This window comes from Taudactylus pleione, unplaced genomic scaffold (genome assembly GCF_031769625.1).
Source record: "Taudactylus pleione unplaced genomic scaffold, aTauple2 ptg000842l, whole genome shotgun sequence".
In the NCBI taxonomy this organism is placed as follows: Eukaryota; Metazoa; Chordata; class Amphibia; order Anura; family Myobatrachidae; genus Taudactylus; species Taudactylus pleione.
The window spans coordinates 3,649,377-3,664,726 of NW_028285244.1; the positions used below are offsets into that span (position 1 = coordinate 3,649,377).

Here is a 15,350-nt window from a genome sequence, read left to right on the forward strand (position 1 = left end):
GCAAGTGGGCCTGTGCCAGGAGATTATAGGAGACAATCCATTCTGAGAACAAGAGGAGGCTGCTCAGCGGGAGAATGTGGCTTGTGTGTGTGTGAGAGGTGCTGTCACTCCCTTGACAACATGACAAGTTATCTGGTGGACACCTTATCGTGAAGATGCTTCGTTCTGCTTTTTGCTCTCATTTTTCACGTGATGAGCGAACTGTGCAAAGGAAAAGGTCAACGACCACACGAATGTCCATGCTTATGTTACTGGACATATCCACTCAACTTCATCACGTGCCCGGGACCCATGCCTCTTATTTCATACTCTGACTTAACACACTTGATAGCAAAATTCTCCTGCTGTTGTAGTTCAGATCCACCACAAAGAAAAGATTAATCCCCTCACGTCTTAAGCCCTCAGTTGCTCTGATCCATCCTACATCTCCAACCTTATATCTGTCCACACTCGCCGTCTCCGCTGCTCCCATGGCTGCTGCCTCCCCTTTGCTCTGGTCACCACCTTCCATTCATGCATCCAAGGTTTCACTTGTGCTGCCCCTCTTCTCTGGAACTCACTCCCTCACTTTGCCTTTCTGCCAACCTCAACTCCATAAGCTCATCTCTTCATAAAAGTATATCCCGTCATATAACTTGCTACTCAGCACCTTTGGTCACCCACTTGCCCTTGTTCCCAGTTCAATTGCCTTGTTTTCCCCGCCTTCACACACTGTATGCCCTTATGGGCAATACCCTCTTCTCTTGTTCTCCCCGCCCAGCACTATCTCTGACACCAGTGTGCCTTGTTCCTTATCTCTCTGTTTGCCCATTACTCCTGATAGGTGTCATCCTATCATGTACTTCTCCCAACACATTTACCTTGCTTTTGGCTGTTTTGTATTTATTTTAGATTTATACTGTCTGCTTATCAGAAGATAACACATAACTGGCGCATAAAGATCATCTGAGGGTAATCTTTATATGCGTTCGTGCGCCAGAACCAATCACAAGCTGCAAACTCTCATTTGACACCTAGGTATATTGATGATGCAGCTTTAAGTTATGCAGGTGTATGCAAAAACTGTTTTCTATTTCTACTCCAGGCGTATGAAAAGGACAGTGATGTTGATAATGGAGCTACATTTAGTTTTGAAAGTGTCATCGCAGTATTTGTACATCTGTTTAAAATTAATATAAATGCACTTTGCAGTTAGTTTTGAATGATTTTTTCATCATAATTTGTCTTCATTCCATTCTACATCCCTTGATTTTTTTTCTTTGGTTTATTTCACTTCCCCAGAGTCGTCCTCATTCCTTAATGCATTTAATTGTGGCCAGTTAACCTGGTTTTACACTAGTTACTATTTGTCCAACCATAAAGTGCTGCGTAGTATGTTGACACGAATTAAAAAGATGTTGAGCAGATTACACAGTCTTGCACCACAAAACCTACCCAAATACAGCTTTCTCCACAAGCTACACAACACTACATACGCTACTTAGGATGTAATCTATTCAGATTGTGAGCTACTACATTTTATTTCTCATATTACCATTTTAATTGTGCAGTTGTTCTTTTAGACCACCTTATGTATGTATGATATACCCTTTTTAGGGTTTATTGTTGGTTTTGCAGCTTGATTTAAAGTGGCAATTTAAAAAAAAATAAATAAATTGGTCAATCCTGTGACACAACTGATAAAATTTGGCGCCTTTTGAAAAATTTCTGATTAACCCCTTGTGTTTACATTCCTCATTTTACACTTGCACAGATTTTACCCCAATTAATTTTGGTGTGTGACACTTTGCTTTTGGGCTCTAGAGCTGCCTTAGAGCGTCTGTAAAGTGAAGATATTTGCTATTGTTATAGTGAAGAATATTGTCGAGCCCCTTACTCACAGATGCGGGTGAAAACAATTGTCACCCCCACTGAGTGTCATTTATTTTTAATATTATTTATAGTATTACATATCCACAGTAAATGTTGCTTATCACACACCGTACTAAGATATCTAGATCCTATTCTAACTGAAAATAAATTTAAACAACTCCAGAGTTGTTATATGAAGATATAATCCAGGTTTAGTTGAGCTACTCAGAGAGGAGTCCTTTTGTTTTAAATTCTCTTTAAAATATAAAACTTGTGCAGAAAGTAATTAAAATCTTCTCAATGTCTTTTAAAAAATGTCAATAAAAGTTATGTATTAAATACAGGAGGTCACAGTGGTTAATCAAATTCGTATATCTCTGTTTCTTTGTGCACTGAATAACACTTCCAAGTTTGTCTTGTTTGGCAGTGTGTTTACTGACTGTTCTGTATGGGAGGGACAGTAGCACGCCATGTAAGCCATACTGAGAATACATCAAAAGGCAGGCAAATATAAATTAGGGGATAAGGACCACAAGATAACTGTACTATTGAAAACACTTCCAGGAACTATCTTCAACTCTGTGCAGAATTTCCTTTTTATAGGGGTGTGATAAGAAAGGTAGACCAAAAAAAGGTTGGAATGACAAAGGTAGACCGTATAGAAGTCAACGGGTTTAAAAGATCGACATGGAAAGGGTCGACACATAAATGGTTGACTTTTTTTTCCCTAGCCCTCCCCTTGGTGCTGACCATTTGCACGTAGACCATTTGAACCTGTCGACCTTTTCATTGTCTACCTTTTGTTTGGAATCCTTTTTATAGTAATCTAAATTTTGGAGCAAAGTATATATTTTACGCTATAATCTGAAATTTGATGAAAATAAGTCCCGTTTGCTTGGGTAGACCTGAGGGGGAAAAAAAAAATCCCACGGTAAAAGCCGTCACATGGATGATATGTAGATTGGGTAACATGTTTAGCATTTAAGTTCATAGTCAATTTAAGAACTTTCCCTTTTGTATGGATTTCAATGCTAGCTTCTTATTGCAGGAGATCTCGCCAATATAACTCTGTAGGAATAATTATAAGAACAGTAGTCAAATTGTCATTGAGTTATAAGGTTGTATTGAATAAGACCGCGGTATGAACCTGCTCCCGTATAATCCCCCTCTGTCACAGGCACTAATACCTCTTTAATGAGGATACAGCCGCACTCTGCATCTGCTCCTGAAAGCAAATTATTCCATTGACCTTTGGGCCCATAACCCTAATGCCTGTTCTTGTTTCGCTTGCACTGCTGACCTCTGTCTCCCAGACTGACCTATTAGCTCTGCGCATACCCTCACGTATGTAGTCAGCTGCTCCTCCACAATCCATGTACTGCTCATTTTAAACAAGACCCTTTTAAGAGTTACAAGCATTGGTATGAAGTGACTCGTGTAGGTAATGACTGACTGATCGCTGATGAAAGATTGCTCAGTGTGTATTGCTGTGAGGCTGGGTACATTGCTGTGGGTTTATCGGCGGATGGGACACTAGAAATGTGACACTTATTAGTGACGAAAAGACCTTCACAACAAAGGGCTTGTTTATGCATGTAATATATGTGTGTGTTTATGATCAGCGCTGTCCAAGGATTTGGGGATAAGCTGTGTTTTGGAAATGGCTGTTCGCATCCAATGGAGCGTTCCATTAAAGCACATGTCCGTCTGCAAAATAAATCGTCAGTCAACTGCTAATCTGCTAGCAACATTTTAGGGGACCCCGATTTTCAGGAATGCTCACCCACCAGTCGTGCGTCATTCTTTGCAACTCCTCCTGTTCCTGTTTTTCTATGCAGTGAGAGAATCATGTGCAGAGCTGGCAGAGGGAGTGACCCCATTATGGTTACCCCCTTCTCCATTTTCTATAAGAGGAGTTACACCCCCTTTGTCATGTAGTGGGCATTGTGGGTACACTGGGTAACGCACAAGCCTTGAGTGCGCTGCCACTATACCCAAGTAGTCGATTCAGCCAAATGTAACTTGTAAGGTAATGAGGACGAAGAGACATGCCAGATGTTAATGCAGTATTGGCTCTCCTTCGGGTAGACTGATGTGACTCACAGGCAGCAGTTGTACCCGGTCATCTTTTGGCTCCGTTGGTATAGAAAATTGTGGTAATATCGCCCAGCTGTATCCTGTGAACGCTGTAAGTTGAGCTTTACAAATCAGATCTTGTGTACAAAACAGCATAAGCTCTGTATAATTGCCTTTTATCACCTCTGTGGCAGACTCCGATGCTTCATCTGCCTGTTGTATATACAGTATCCAGAAAATAGTCTACTGTTCTGTAGTAAGTAGCATTCATGTCCTAATACCAGAGAATAACAGGAGGAACTAAGGTTCTTGGCTTTCCAGTCTTTCTATTATGTCATTTGTATGTATAGGTCATGGTTTGATGATTTGATCTCTTTAAAATGTACCAATACTCCACTGGTTAAACAATGCTGCAATTATTTAATTTCCCCTTCGGGCAAAAGTGCTCACTTTATTTTTTATTTTTTTTTATGCTACTGAAATTCCTGCTGAATGTGTCTCCTCACTCTCATTAGTGCATCAGGTCTGTGGCAGATTAAGTGAAAGTAAAAGGGGAAGATTGGTGCATGCGGTTACCATTGGCAGCAAATCGTATTCTAATCTCCTTTTTCTAGTACAATAAAAATATATTAAATATTTTTGGTTCCAGGTTTTTAATTAATTTTTTTCCATCAACTTTTTTATGGTAGATATTTATTAGGGTATTCCACTGTAAAATGAGGTTTAATGAATCCGGTCTCCTCCGCATGTTAGAAGGGATCTTGTTTAGCACTCTCCCAACAGCCAGAATTGTATAGGGGAGACCTGGACCACCTGGAGCTGATGGTGTTTGGCAGAGGTTTGGGCTATAAGCCAGTGCCGGGACCATTGTAAATACAGAATTTGGTGGCAGTGCCATAGAAGTGGCCCCCCCCATCAGTGTACTCCTCTTTGGAAAGGAATTGATTTGATCAAATTTACTTTTAAATGTAGAAAACCCCTTTGAGGGGCCGTGGTTACTGTGCCGATAAAGACCCGTACTCTGCTTTAGCAAATGGCAGTACCAGGCACACATATATGATGAGCCCAACTTGCCAGCTCTTAGAAAGCTCCTGGCTACAGGTAATTAGTGCAGGCATGTTTCAGGCACCATTGAGCCTTGTCAGTCTGCCTTCACCCCCTGCGATGTCTCCGCTGCTGGTGTTTACAGTTTACATTAACCTCTGAGAAGGTTGGAATAGCTGCCATTGTTGGGGACTTGTATTGTCACTTTAGCTGCACGGAGCCCCGGGAGAAAGGCGGTGACACACGCATAGTTTTTCAAGTTTGATCTGTTTAGGTATCGGGCAGCAGGAGGGGGGATTAAGTTCGGCGCGTGCTAGCTAAGATAACAAGCGGCTGTAAGGTCAAGGTACTGACATGAGAGGCATTTATGTACAGAGATGCGGCAGTTGGTGGCCGTGGGGATAGACTGTCAGCTGTTGTGTGAGCCCTGCAGAAATAGTATCGTCGCAGCTTTAATCTTCCTGCTGCGGCCAGGGATGAGATACAGTTCAGTCTAACCCACAGACAAGTGCCTGTGTGCAAGTCTTTCCAAAGAGGGATAAAGTCTCACTTTTTTTTTTCTTATGGGAACTGGGTGTGTGTAAACTTTGCTGTTCTGTTTCTGCACAGTCTTTTTTGTCGACTTTTGTTATCATTATTATTGTTTATTTTTGTAATGAGAATGTGTCTTTTTCAGGCTGTTAAAAACAAACATGCGTTCTCTCTCTCTCTCTCTCCCGCCAGCGTGCGCTGTCTCATGTTATAATATAATTTACTAGGCCCAAAGCTTTTATTTTGTACCCAGTTTGTTATATGCTTCTATGGTTTCCTTAAATAGTGCTTTGTTTATTCATTTTGATATGTCTGACTTTTGCCCTCTGCCTGCTTTCATGTCTGTTTTTGCCATATAATTGTTTTACAGAATGTGTGTATCTGTATTGGAAGCCCCTGGTACATGGCACCTTGCTGATCAGTCCTGTGATGGGGATTGTTTTGTTGTCTGTGTATTCTCTCCTAAGGGTAAATTTACTAAAGTGAGAGTTGTTAGAAGTGCATTTTAGAAGAGATGTTGCCCATAGCAACCAATCAGATTCTAGCTATTGTCCTCTAGAAGGTGCTAGTTAAATGTTAAGTAGAATCTGATTGGTTGCTATGGGCAGCATCTCTTCTAAAACTCACTTCTAAAAACTCTCACTTTAGTAAATTTACTCCCTAACATCCTATTCATGACAGCTCATCTCTTTTTAATTGTTTTATTTAGTATAAGCACATTCACTTATAAATATAAGCAGGTGGTTCTTCCACACAATTTTATCTATCTATCTATCTATCTATCTATCTATCTATCTATCTATCTATCTATCTATCTATCTATCTATCTATCTACATTGGTAAGGTTATAGACTGGTTGTTGATACAGGTTGAGTCTCCCATTTCCAAAATGCTTGGTACCAGGGGTATTTTGGATATCGGTATATTCCGTATTTTGGAATATTTGCATACCATAATGAGATCTTGAGAATGGGACCCAAATCTAAACACAGAATGCATTTATGTGTTATATACACCTTATACACACTGCCTGCAAGTCATTTTATACAATATATTTAATAATTTTGTGCATAAAAAAAGTTTGTGTACATACATGAAATTCATTTGTTTCATATACACCTTATACACAGAGCCTGAATGTTATTTTATACTGTATTTTAATAATTTTGTGCTTTTAACAAAGTTTGTCTACATTGAACCATCAGAAAGCAAAGGTTTCTCTTTCTCAGTCATTCTAAAAATATTCCATATTTCGAAATATTCCATATTTTGGAATATTTGGATATGGGAGACTCAACCTGTATTCAATTAGTATGACAGCCCCACTTGTATTTCTAAACGCCAGCCTACTGACCAATACTGTTCCCTTTGAGGGCCGTACTCAATTTGAGGTGAAAACGGTGATGATTTTTGCCTGTTTCGATCATCCCCGTATTCAATTTCGCCGGTGCAAAAAGTCTTTGATAAAAAACGGGGATAAGTTTTCACCATGTTTTTACATGGCGAAAAAAAGTGCAGAATTGGGGTTTAGGGGTGCAGGCTTAAAAAAAAATAGCCTGCAGCCCTGGGAGTGTCCTATAGAAGTAATCTGTGTTAGAAAAAAATTCTCAGGACACCCCAAAAAAGGTACTTGATTTTTGGGGTAAAAAAAAAAAATGGGGACAAACTTCTAAACTAGCTTAATTGATTCCTGAGGGCTTCCCAAGCATGCGTCAGATGTTTTATAGAATGCAGTAGGTGCATTTTTTGAAGAATTAAAAAATAATAATTTTAAGGACTTTAAAAATATGCTTGCACCCATTTTCATGTACCCCGAATTTGATGGCCATAGTTATTTTTCCCCCCAAAAAAGAGCTAAGTGCTATTCTTCACCCCTTCTTCACAGGCGCATTTATGCATCTGCCGCGTCTATTTAAAAACCCTGATTACCTTCAGGCAAAAATGGAGACACAAATAGTGATCCCCCATGTCTGGACATCTTTAGGGGGGTCCCAGGAACATTTCCCGAAAATTCCCTGGATTTGTCAATACTTACTTTTCCGCCGGGTCCTGTTTTCGCCGGATTCTAATTGAAAACGGTCATAAAGCGGGCATGCGCCTGATACTTTATCCCTGAAAAAACGTCGATGAGGGCGAAAAGTCAGAGCTTGGACTTTTCGCCCCATATGGAATACGGGCCATAGAGTGACTTCGCCATGTATTATTTTTCATGTATTTGGAAAGGTAAAATGTTATTAAAGCTTTGTTTTAAAAATAAATGAAATATATATATCTTTGTTGTATGAAATTCAGTGTATTTGCGGCTAGTTGTGGAGATCACTGCCTCCAAATATTAACATAATCTGCTTAACAAAAGCCTTTGAGGTGCCCGGTTTGAGAAACCTGTAGGTAAGGTGGCTAAATGTTGGCATAGGAGAAGCAAAGCATCAAATCAGTAAAGTATTTGTTTCTGAATAATGGAGCATTACGTACCTATGTGATATTTATTTTTGTTTGTTTTTTTTTGTTGGGGAGGGGGGGGGAGAAGCGTTAAATAGACAGCTGGTGAAACTTTGCTAAAAATACATTCTTATAATGATAATCTTTTGTACTGAGTTACTGCTGTACTGCCTGCATTTCGGTGCAGTGTAGAGAGGATTCCTGGAGAAGGCCTATGATGTGGTTTGGGTTCTGGAACGGTCACAGGACACGGCTATATAGTATCGGTGCTCCGAGCTCCTTAATGATCCGTGGAAGAAGGCCTGCTCACATGGAGATTTATGGCTTGTTCATGGGTCCTTTCTATGCAGCCAGTTACTTCTCATAAATTGTAAATCTCTTTAATGGTCCCTTTTATTAACCGTTTCTGTTGCGCTGTATCACTGCCATGGTGCAGTGGAAACACCATGTTTTATAAAATAGTATAAATGAAACCTGACACTACGTTATTGAAGCCGTATAAACCAGTGAAAGTCAATGATTAATTACACGTCTTCAACTTTGAGATCTATTTCCTCAAAACTGTCTCTCCTGGACTCTGTTCCCTATAACTCTGAACCCTCCATTTTTGGGTTTTATTGCTGTACCCCACACCACGTGTGGATATGTGACCATTGAACAATGCTCTGACCATCCCCAGATCTGTATAAGAAGTAAAACTTTCTGCACCTCACACTAGGTCATCTCTTGTTCAGATACTGGGCACTGCCGATGTCCACGGAGTTCAGTGATTTTCAGCTGCTGCGCATTAGCCAAAAATATTAATTGTTATGGCGCACGTGTTACACAGTGTGTACGCACAGAGGCGCAGTTGAGATTGAGGGGCACGGTATCGGGAATGTATTGGAATTGTGCTTAGACGTTCCTGGGCAGCGACTGGGTGGTAGTTACTCAGATGCACGGAACTGGTCCGTCTTAAGCAGTATTACAGCGTCAAAGTGGGAGTCCCAGTCCTTGCACATTTAGATGCACAGCTGTACTCTAGGGGAAGGACTGATACTAGCAATAGCGCATAGTCGCAGATGCTACTACGGGAAGAGATGCTAAAGCGGTCGCAGCAGCGTCAGAAGCGGGCCCATTTCTCCCTCCATCTTCATCATTAGTGGTGAAACAATAACAAGAACTGTAAAGCAAACTCTCATCATACTGAATTCTTCTAGTTTGACTGTATGGGGTGAATTGAATTAGTTTGTGCCACAGAGCATTGGTGCTATCCCCGGCTGCGCACAGAGTTGCCATTGTACAGCAACATCGTTGAGTTTCCTGTGCACCTCTGCCCGGGTGTTAGGAGAACCTCGCCATGGCACTGGATAGGTTGTGCCGCTCCGGGACTGCACATTGTAGACATTGCATGTAATTGAATCGCCCGGGTGTGATTATAAAAAGTTGACCTTTCAGTATGTCGAGGTGGTCAGAATATTGAAAGTTGAGAACAAGATTTTACATTCATTTTGTATGTAAGCCTAAAGCAAACTGCATCCTAACCCTAAAATCATCTATCGACACGCCTTGTCGACATTCAGTGTTGACACAGAGTGTGGACATTCTAAACGTCCGCTTTATGACGGCATACTGAATTGCCCCCTTATTATGCTTCTAGAGCTATGCTGAGTCTCAAAGGTATATTTACTAAAGTGAGCATTTTTCGAAATGAGGATGTTGCCCATAGCAACCAATCAGATTCTACTTGACATTTAACTAGCAGCTTCCTAGAAGATAATAGTTAGAATCTGGTTGCTGTGGGCAACATCTCCACTTTAGTAAATATACCCCTTACTGTATACCAAAATGGTTCACATTATTTTTCTTCCTGAATTTGGCTGAAGTCCTTGTGTCGTTATTTTAAAATTGCTGCAGCTGAAGCTTAATAAACATAGATAAACCACAAAGGTTAAACCTTCTTTTTTTTTTTTTTTAGTAATTTTCTTCTGCTTACGATTAATATTTCACACATTTTACAGACTAATAAAAATATTGATTATTGTTTTCTGTGGGATTGCATATATTCGTACTCGGCGTTAGCGGCTAAGTTACACAATGTTTAATCAAAAATTAGTTGATATTGTTGATTCTATTTTATATATTGCAACAAAAAGTATTACACTGTTGTTGAGGGTTTTTTTTTAGCTGTTTATTTTACTGGTTTAAAACATTGGATGTGTTTTAGATTTTTGCTCAATCTGCATCCTTTCAGGTCCACTTTCCAAATTAGTTTTTCAAGTGATGGTATTGAAAATGCTTTAAAAACAAAAAAAAAAAATATTTGTGTCATGTTTATTATAAAAGACTACATCATTTAATGACGTGTAGAACTGTGCCTATGACAGGCTGTTGGACATTAGACCTGAAGCAATGTCTGGCTGAGTAACATGAAGAGAATTGCATCAATAAAGGGATAGTCTTACTCTACGCTTAATCACATTTTCATGCCTGCTGAAGTATTTGTGTGTGAACATAGTTTAAATATGACCTTTTCTAAATAATGAGCGAAGTTGATTGAAATCTGCGGCCAATTAAAACAGCTGCTACTCCGCGTTGGGATTGTAGCTTTTTAAAGGAAAATAGTAAAAAAAATTGTCTGTTTTTCACAATTGGTTAAGCTTGCCTTTCCAGAGGGTCGTTGGTTCTTCAAATTGCCATGGTTTATCAATGTCTAGCAGAATACGTATTCACAGACATTCTAAAGGCACACATCCACTAGACGATTACATTGAACTAAATCGTTCAATAATCGTTTGCACATCGTATAAAATTTTTTTCTAAAACGACCAGCGATGCGCGCTCCCGCTTGTCGTTTAGACATCTATCATCGGGCAAACATGCTGGACAACCTGACGATAACGTCAGGCTCAGCATGTTAGCAGATGATTGATTATGCCTACACTGAACGACTGCTCATTCAGTGTAGGCACATCTACAATGTCGTAATCGTGCAGCTGTTTTCATGTCTGTAAGTGGATGTGTGCCTTAAGAGTATCATCCTAGTCTCGGCGTTCTCTCTGTGGTCTAACATATTGTTATCTATTTCTGTGTAGCAAACGCTGGCTTGTTCCATATTAACGGCGCTGCTCATAGAGTTCTCAAGTTCCAGCAAGACCAGTAACATCGGCCTCAGCATGGAGTTCCACGGAAATTGCAAAAGAATATTTCAGGTACATCTTTCATTTTGTCATAGAATGTGCGTCACAAATTTTATTTTTTTAATTAACTAAATAAGCCCTACTAACTGGTCGTCGTGGGTCTTAAAAGGATGACTAGAATTTTCTGAGGTTCTGCTATCATTTCTACAAAGGGTCCACTTTCATTTTTAATGCCACAGAGTCTCTCAATTTGTGCCCATGTGATGACCCGGGTATTGCAGGCCATGCTTTTAACCCACTGCCGCGTAGCTTTAATCTGTCAGTGGTTCTCCACCTCACCACTCACGTTTCCCCCACAGGCCATGTTTTGTGGATTTCTGTCTGTGGAAGCAGAGGGCAAAATTGCTGACCCAGCAACACTGATAGTCATCTGTGCATGGTTAAAGAAATCCACAAAACATGACCTGTTGGTGGTGCTTGAGGACTGGATTTGAGAACCGCTGATCTATGTGACACTGTCTATGTGACTGTCTGCACTGATACTTTCCATTGGGCCATCCAGGAGAATAAAGATGAAAGGTGATGTTTTGATCGTCCTTTGTATTTCAAGGAATGAGCTCTGATACATATCTCTATCCGGTACTTGTGTGTTTTACACGACATCCGATCTCCGTGTTGTCAGGATGCTATTTTCACTGATGTGGTACTACTCTGCTACACACAGAGGGGCTAACACATTCCCCCTAACAATGACTACCCTAAAATAACTTTGGCTATTAGCCAACACTATCCCTCAGATCAGATACAGATGGCACGCTGGCCTCATTGTGCTGCTCTTGAAGTGCTACACGCCATAAAACTATCCTTGTGGGACAAAGTGGCTATGTGTAAAGGAACTGCAGAAATACCAGCACTATTAAAGGGTTAGAGGCCAGTGAACCTAAGGGGAAGAGGTTGTGTTATTACCGATTAATTAAAGCGACACAGGTATTCATTAAGAAAGGTTTAAATAAAAAATAACAGCTGGGGCTGTCGCTGTTTTGGGGGTAATGTTGGTAATGTCTAACACCCAGATGTGATCATTAAGCACGGCCTCCAGCTATCATCGGTAGCCATGCTACTGCACAAGGTAATGAGAGAGTGAGGCTCCACTTGTAGTCACCTGCTCCGTGTGGCTGATGGAAAATGTTTCCAGTGCTTAGTTCTCACATTCCGTATTTAAGAAGCTTCTGTACTTTGTCCTTAAACCGTTGTTCCTGTAGCACTCCGTAAACCAAGGGATGGATTTTGATGTATCTGTTGTCTTTCTGCGAGCAGCCAAGGTGATCTGTCCATTCTTCCCCAGCCAACTCAGTTACTGCTGGTGCTGCATTTGCTAGACTGGGCGGCAGGAAAATCAAAGTTTTACACCTTCGGACGACTGTAATGTGTCAGTATTCAAAATGCCCTCCAGCTACTTACTAAATTATTTATCTTTCTGACTTTTTTTTTTTCCACCGTGGTCTTTATTTCAACCAAACATATTTCTTCTTTATTTTGTCGTTGCCCATGGATATAACTCACATTACTCTGTGGTTATATTTGTATCCAGTGCATAGAGCTGCTCTGTGCCATATCTAAGGATATCAACCGTGAACTCTGGTTGGCAAGAAAGCTAGAATTGGTATGCTCTGTATATTTAAGTTACTGGTTTATATATATGATGTATTGGCTTCATTTAATATACAGATCGTAGTCGGAAAGATAAATATTTCAGAAAAGTAGTTTATTTACAATTAGCTGGAATGGTCCTTTCTTTTAATGGTATATTTTAAAGCAACCCCCCCACCCCCAGTAGAGAGTAGGCACTTCTCCTACATTCCTGCCCACTTCCTAGTGAATTGGGCAGAATAAGGAGAATTTTCACGGAGATCGGGGGTCCCAGAGTAGAGGGCAGGGCTTAATGACGAGATTCCACAGGAATAGTGTAATTTGGCCCCTCCTCCTATTTAAATATGCACTGTTTGTGGCAATTTACTGCAGGGGGTGTGGCTTAATGTTGTGACACGTCATGCACCGCCCCCCATCGCTGCCCACCTGCTTCTCCACCCTGGGCTTCTCCTGGGGAGGAACAATTAAAAGTAGGAAGTATGGTATAAATCCTCTGAAGATAGAAAACTCTGTTAGGGGACAGTTCATGTAACTCGTGCCCATAATGGAGAAAAGCATCCTGAAGCGAGAAGCACGACTCCAGTAAAATACAGCAGGCTGGGATATCTATTGACCTCGCAGACAGCAGTAAAATGAAAGAGTGGACAATAAACCACCAATTGCTGCTAGAAATTGCAATAACCCATTATAAATTCCAGGCTAAGGAAAATCTGTTAGTTCCTCAACTAGTTTACAAAAGACAAAGTGATCAGAGCTTTGATCCGTGTGTTACCATTAACAAAATAATATACAGCATTAACTAGACCATATAGATTGCATGGGTATGCACACAAGCAGCACTTCATTAAAGACTTTCAGGTGTTTTTTTTTCCTCAATGAATAGATCATTTTTAACACATAATAAATATTTAAAACAATGTGGCCATGGGCTGTGGGAATGGCGTACAGGGTACGCACACGTCACACCCACACCTTCGCTGCCTGTACCTCAAGACCCCAAAGGAGTTGATCAGTAATATAAGTGATGTTGCTCTCCTGCACGTGGTAGGTAATTAAATTGCCCCTTAGAAAAAAAAAATAAATCTGTAAAATATACAACTTCATCACATAAACTGGTCAAAGCAAGAAATCACCGGCGTTCAAGGTACAATTGCCAAGCATATTGCTTTATTCAGCAGCATCTTAGTGTTCATTCGCCAGCATGCCAATAATAGTAATAGTGCTCATTCACAAGTGCTTCGATAATATTAGTAGTGCTCATTCACAAGTGCTTCGATAATATTAGTAGTGCTCATTCACAAGTGCTTCGATAATATTAGTAGTGCTCATTCACAAGTGCTTCGATAATATTAGTAGTGCTTATTCACAGGTGCTTCAATAATATTAGTAGTGCTCATTCACAGGTGCTTCAATAATATTAGTAGTGCTTATTCACAGGTGCTTCAATAATAGTAGTAGTGCTTATTCACAGGTGCTTCAATAATATTAGTAGTGCTCATTCACAGGTGCTTCAATAATATTAGTAGTGCTCATTCACAGGTGCTTCAATAATATTAGTAGTGCTTATTCACAGGCGCTTCAATAATATTAGTAGTGCTTATTCACAGGTGCTTCAATAATATTAGTAGTACTTATTCACAGGCGCTTCAATAATATTAGTAGTGCTCATTCACAGGTGCTTCAATAATATTAGTAGTGCTCATTCACAGGTGCTTCAATAATATTAGTAGTGCTCATTCACAGGTGCTTCAATAATATTAGTAGTGCTTATTCACAGGCGCTTCAATAATATTAGTAGTGCTTATTCACAGGTGCTTCAATAATATTAGTAGTACTTATTCACAGGCGCTTCAATAATATTAGTAGTGCTCATTCACAGGTGCTTCAATAATATTAGTAGTGCTTATTCACAGGTGCTTCAATAATATTAGTAGTGCTCATTCACAGGTGCTTCAATAATATTAGTAGTGCTTATTCACAGGTGCTTCAATAATAGTAGTAGTGCTTATTCACAGGTGCTTCAATAATATTAGTAGTGCTCATTCACAGGTGCTTCAATAATATTAGTAGTGCTCATTCACAGGTGCTTCAATAATATTAGTAGTGCTTATTCACAGGCGCTTCAATAATATTAGTAGTGCTTATTCACAGGTGCTTCAATAATATTAGTAGTACTTATTCACAGGCGCTTCAATAATATTAGTAGTGCTCATTCACAGGTGCTTCAATAATATTAGTAGTGCTCATTCACAGGTGCTTCAATAATATTAGTAGTGCTCATTCACAGGTGCTTCAATAATATTAGTAGTGCTTATTCACAGGCGCTTCAATAATATTAGTAGTGCTTATTCACAGGTGCTTCAATAATATTAGTAGTGCTCATTCACAGGTGCTTCAATAATATTAGTAGTGCTTATTCACAGGTGCTTCAATAATATTAGTAGTGCTTATTCACAGGTGCTTCAATAATATTAGTAGTGCTTATTCACAGGTGCTTCAGTTATATTAGTAGTGCTTATTCACAGGTGCTTCAATAATATTAGTAGTGCTTATTCACAGGTGCTTCAATAATATTAGTAGTGCTCATTCACAGGCGCTTCAATAATATTAGTAGTGCTTATTCACAGGCGCTTCAATAAT

At 39.8% G+C, this 15,350-nt stretch overlaps 1 protein-coding gene across 1 annotated transcript in view; it reads left to right on the plus strand.

The window, feature by feature from the left end:
- The window catches only part of XPO4 (exportin 4), a 138,934-nt gene that overhangs the window by 57,505 nt on the left and 66,079 nt on the right, over nt 1–15,350 (plus strand). Inside the window, exon 5 of the mRNA XM_088458528.1 lies at nt 11,016–11,132. Within this exon, the coding sequence (XP_088314654.1) occupies nt 11,016–11,132 (117 nt within the window). The remainder of the gene's footprint in view (nt 1–11,015; nt 11,133–15,350) is intronic.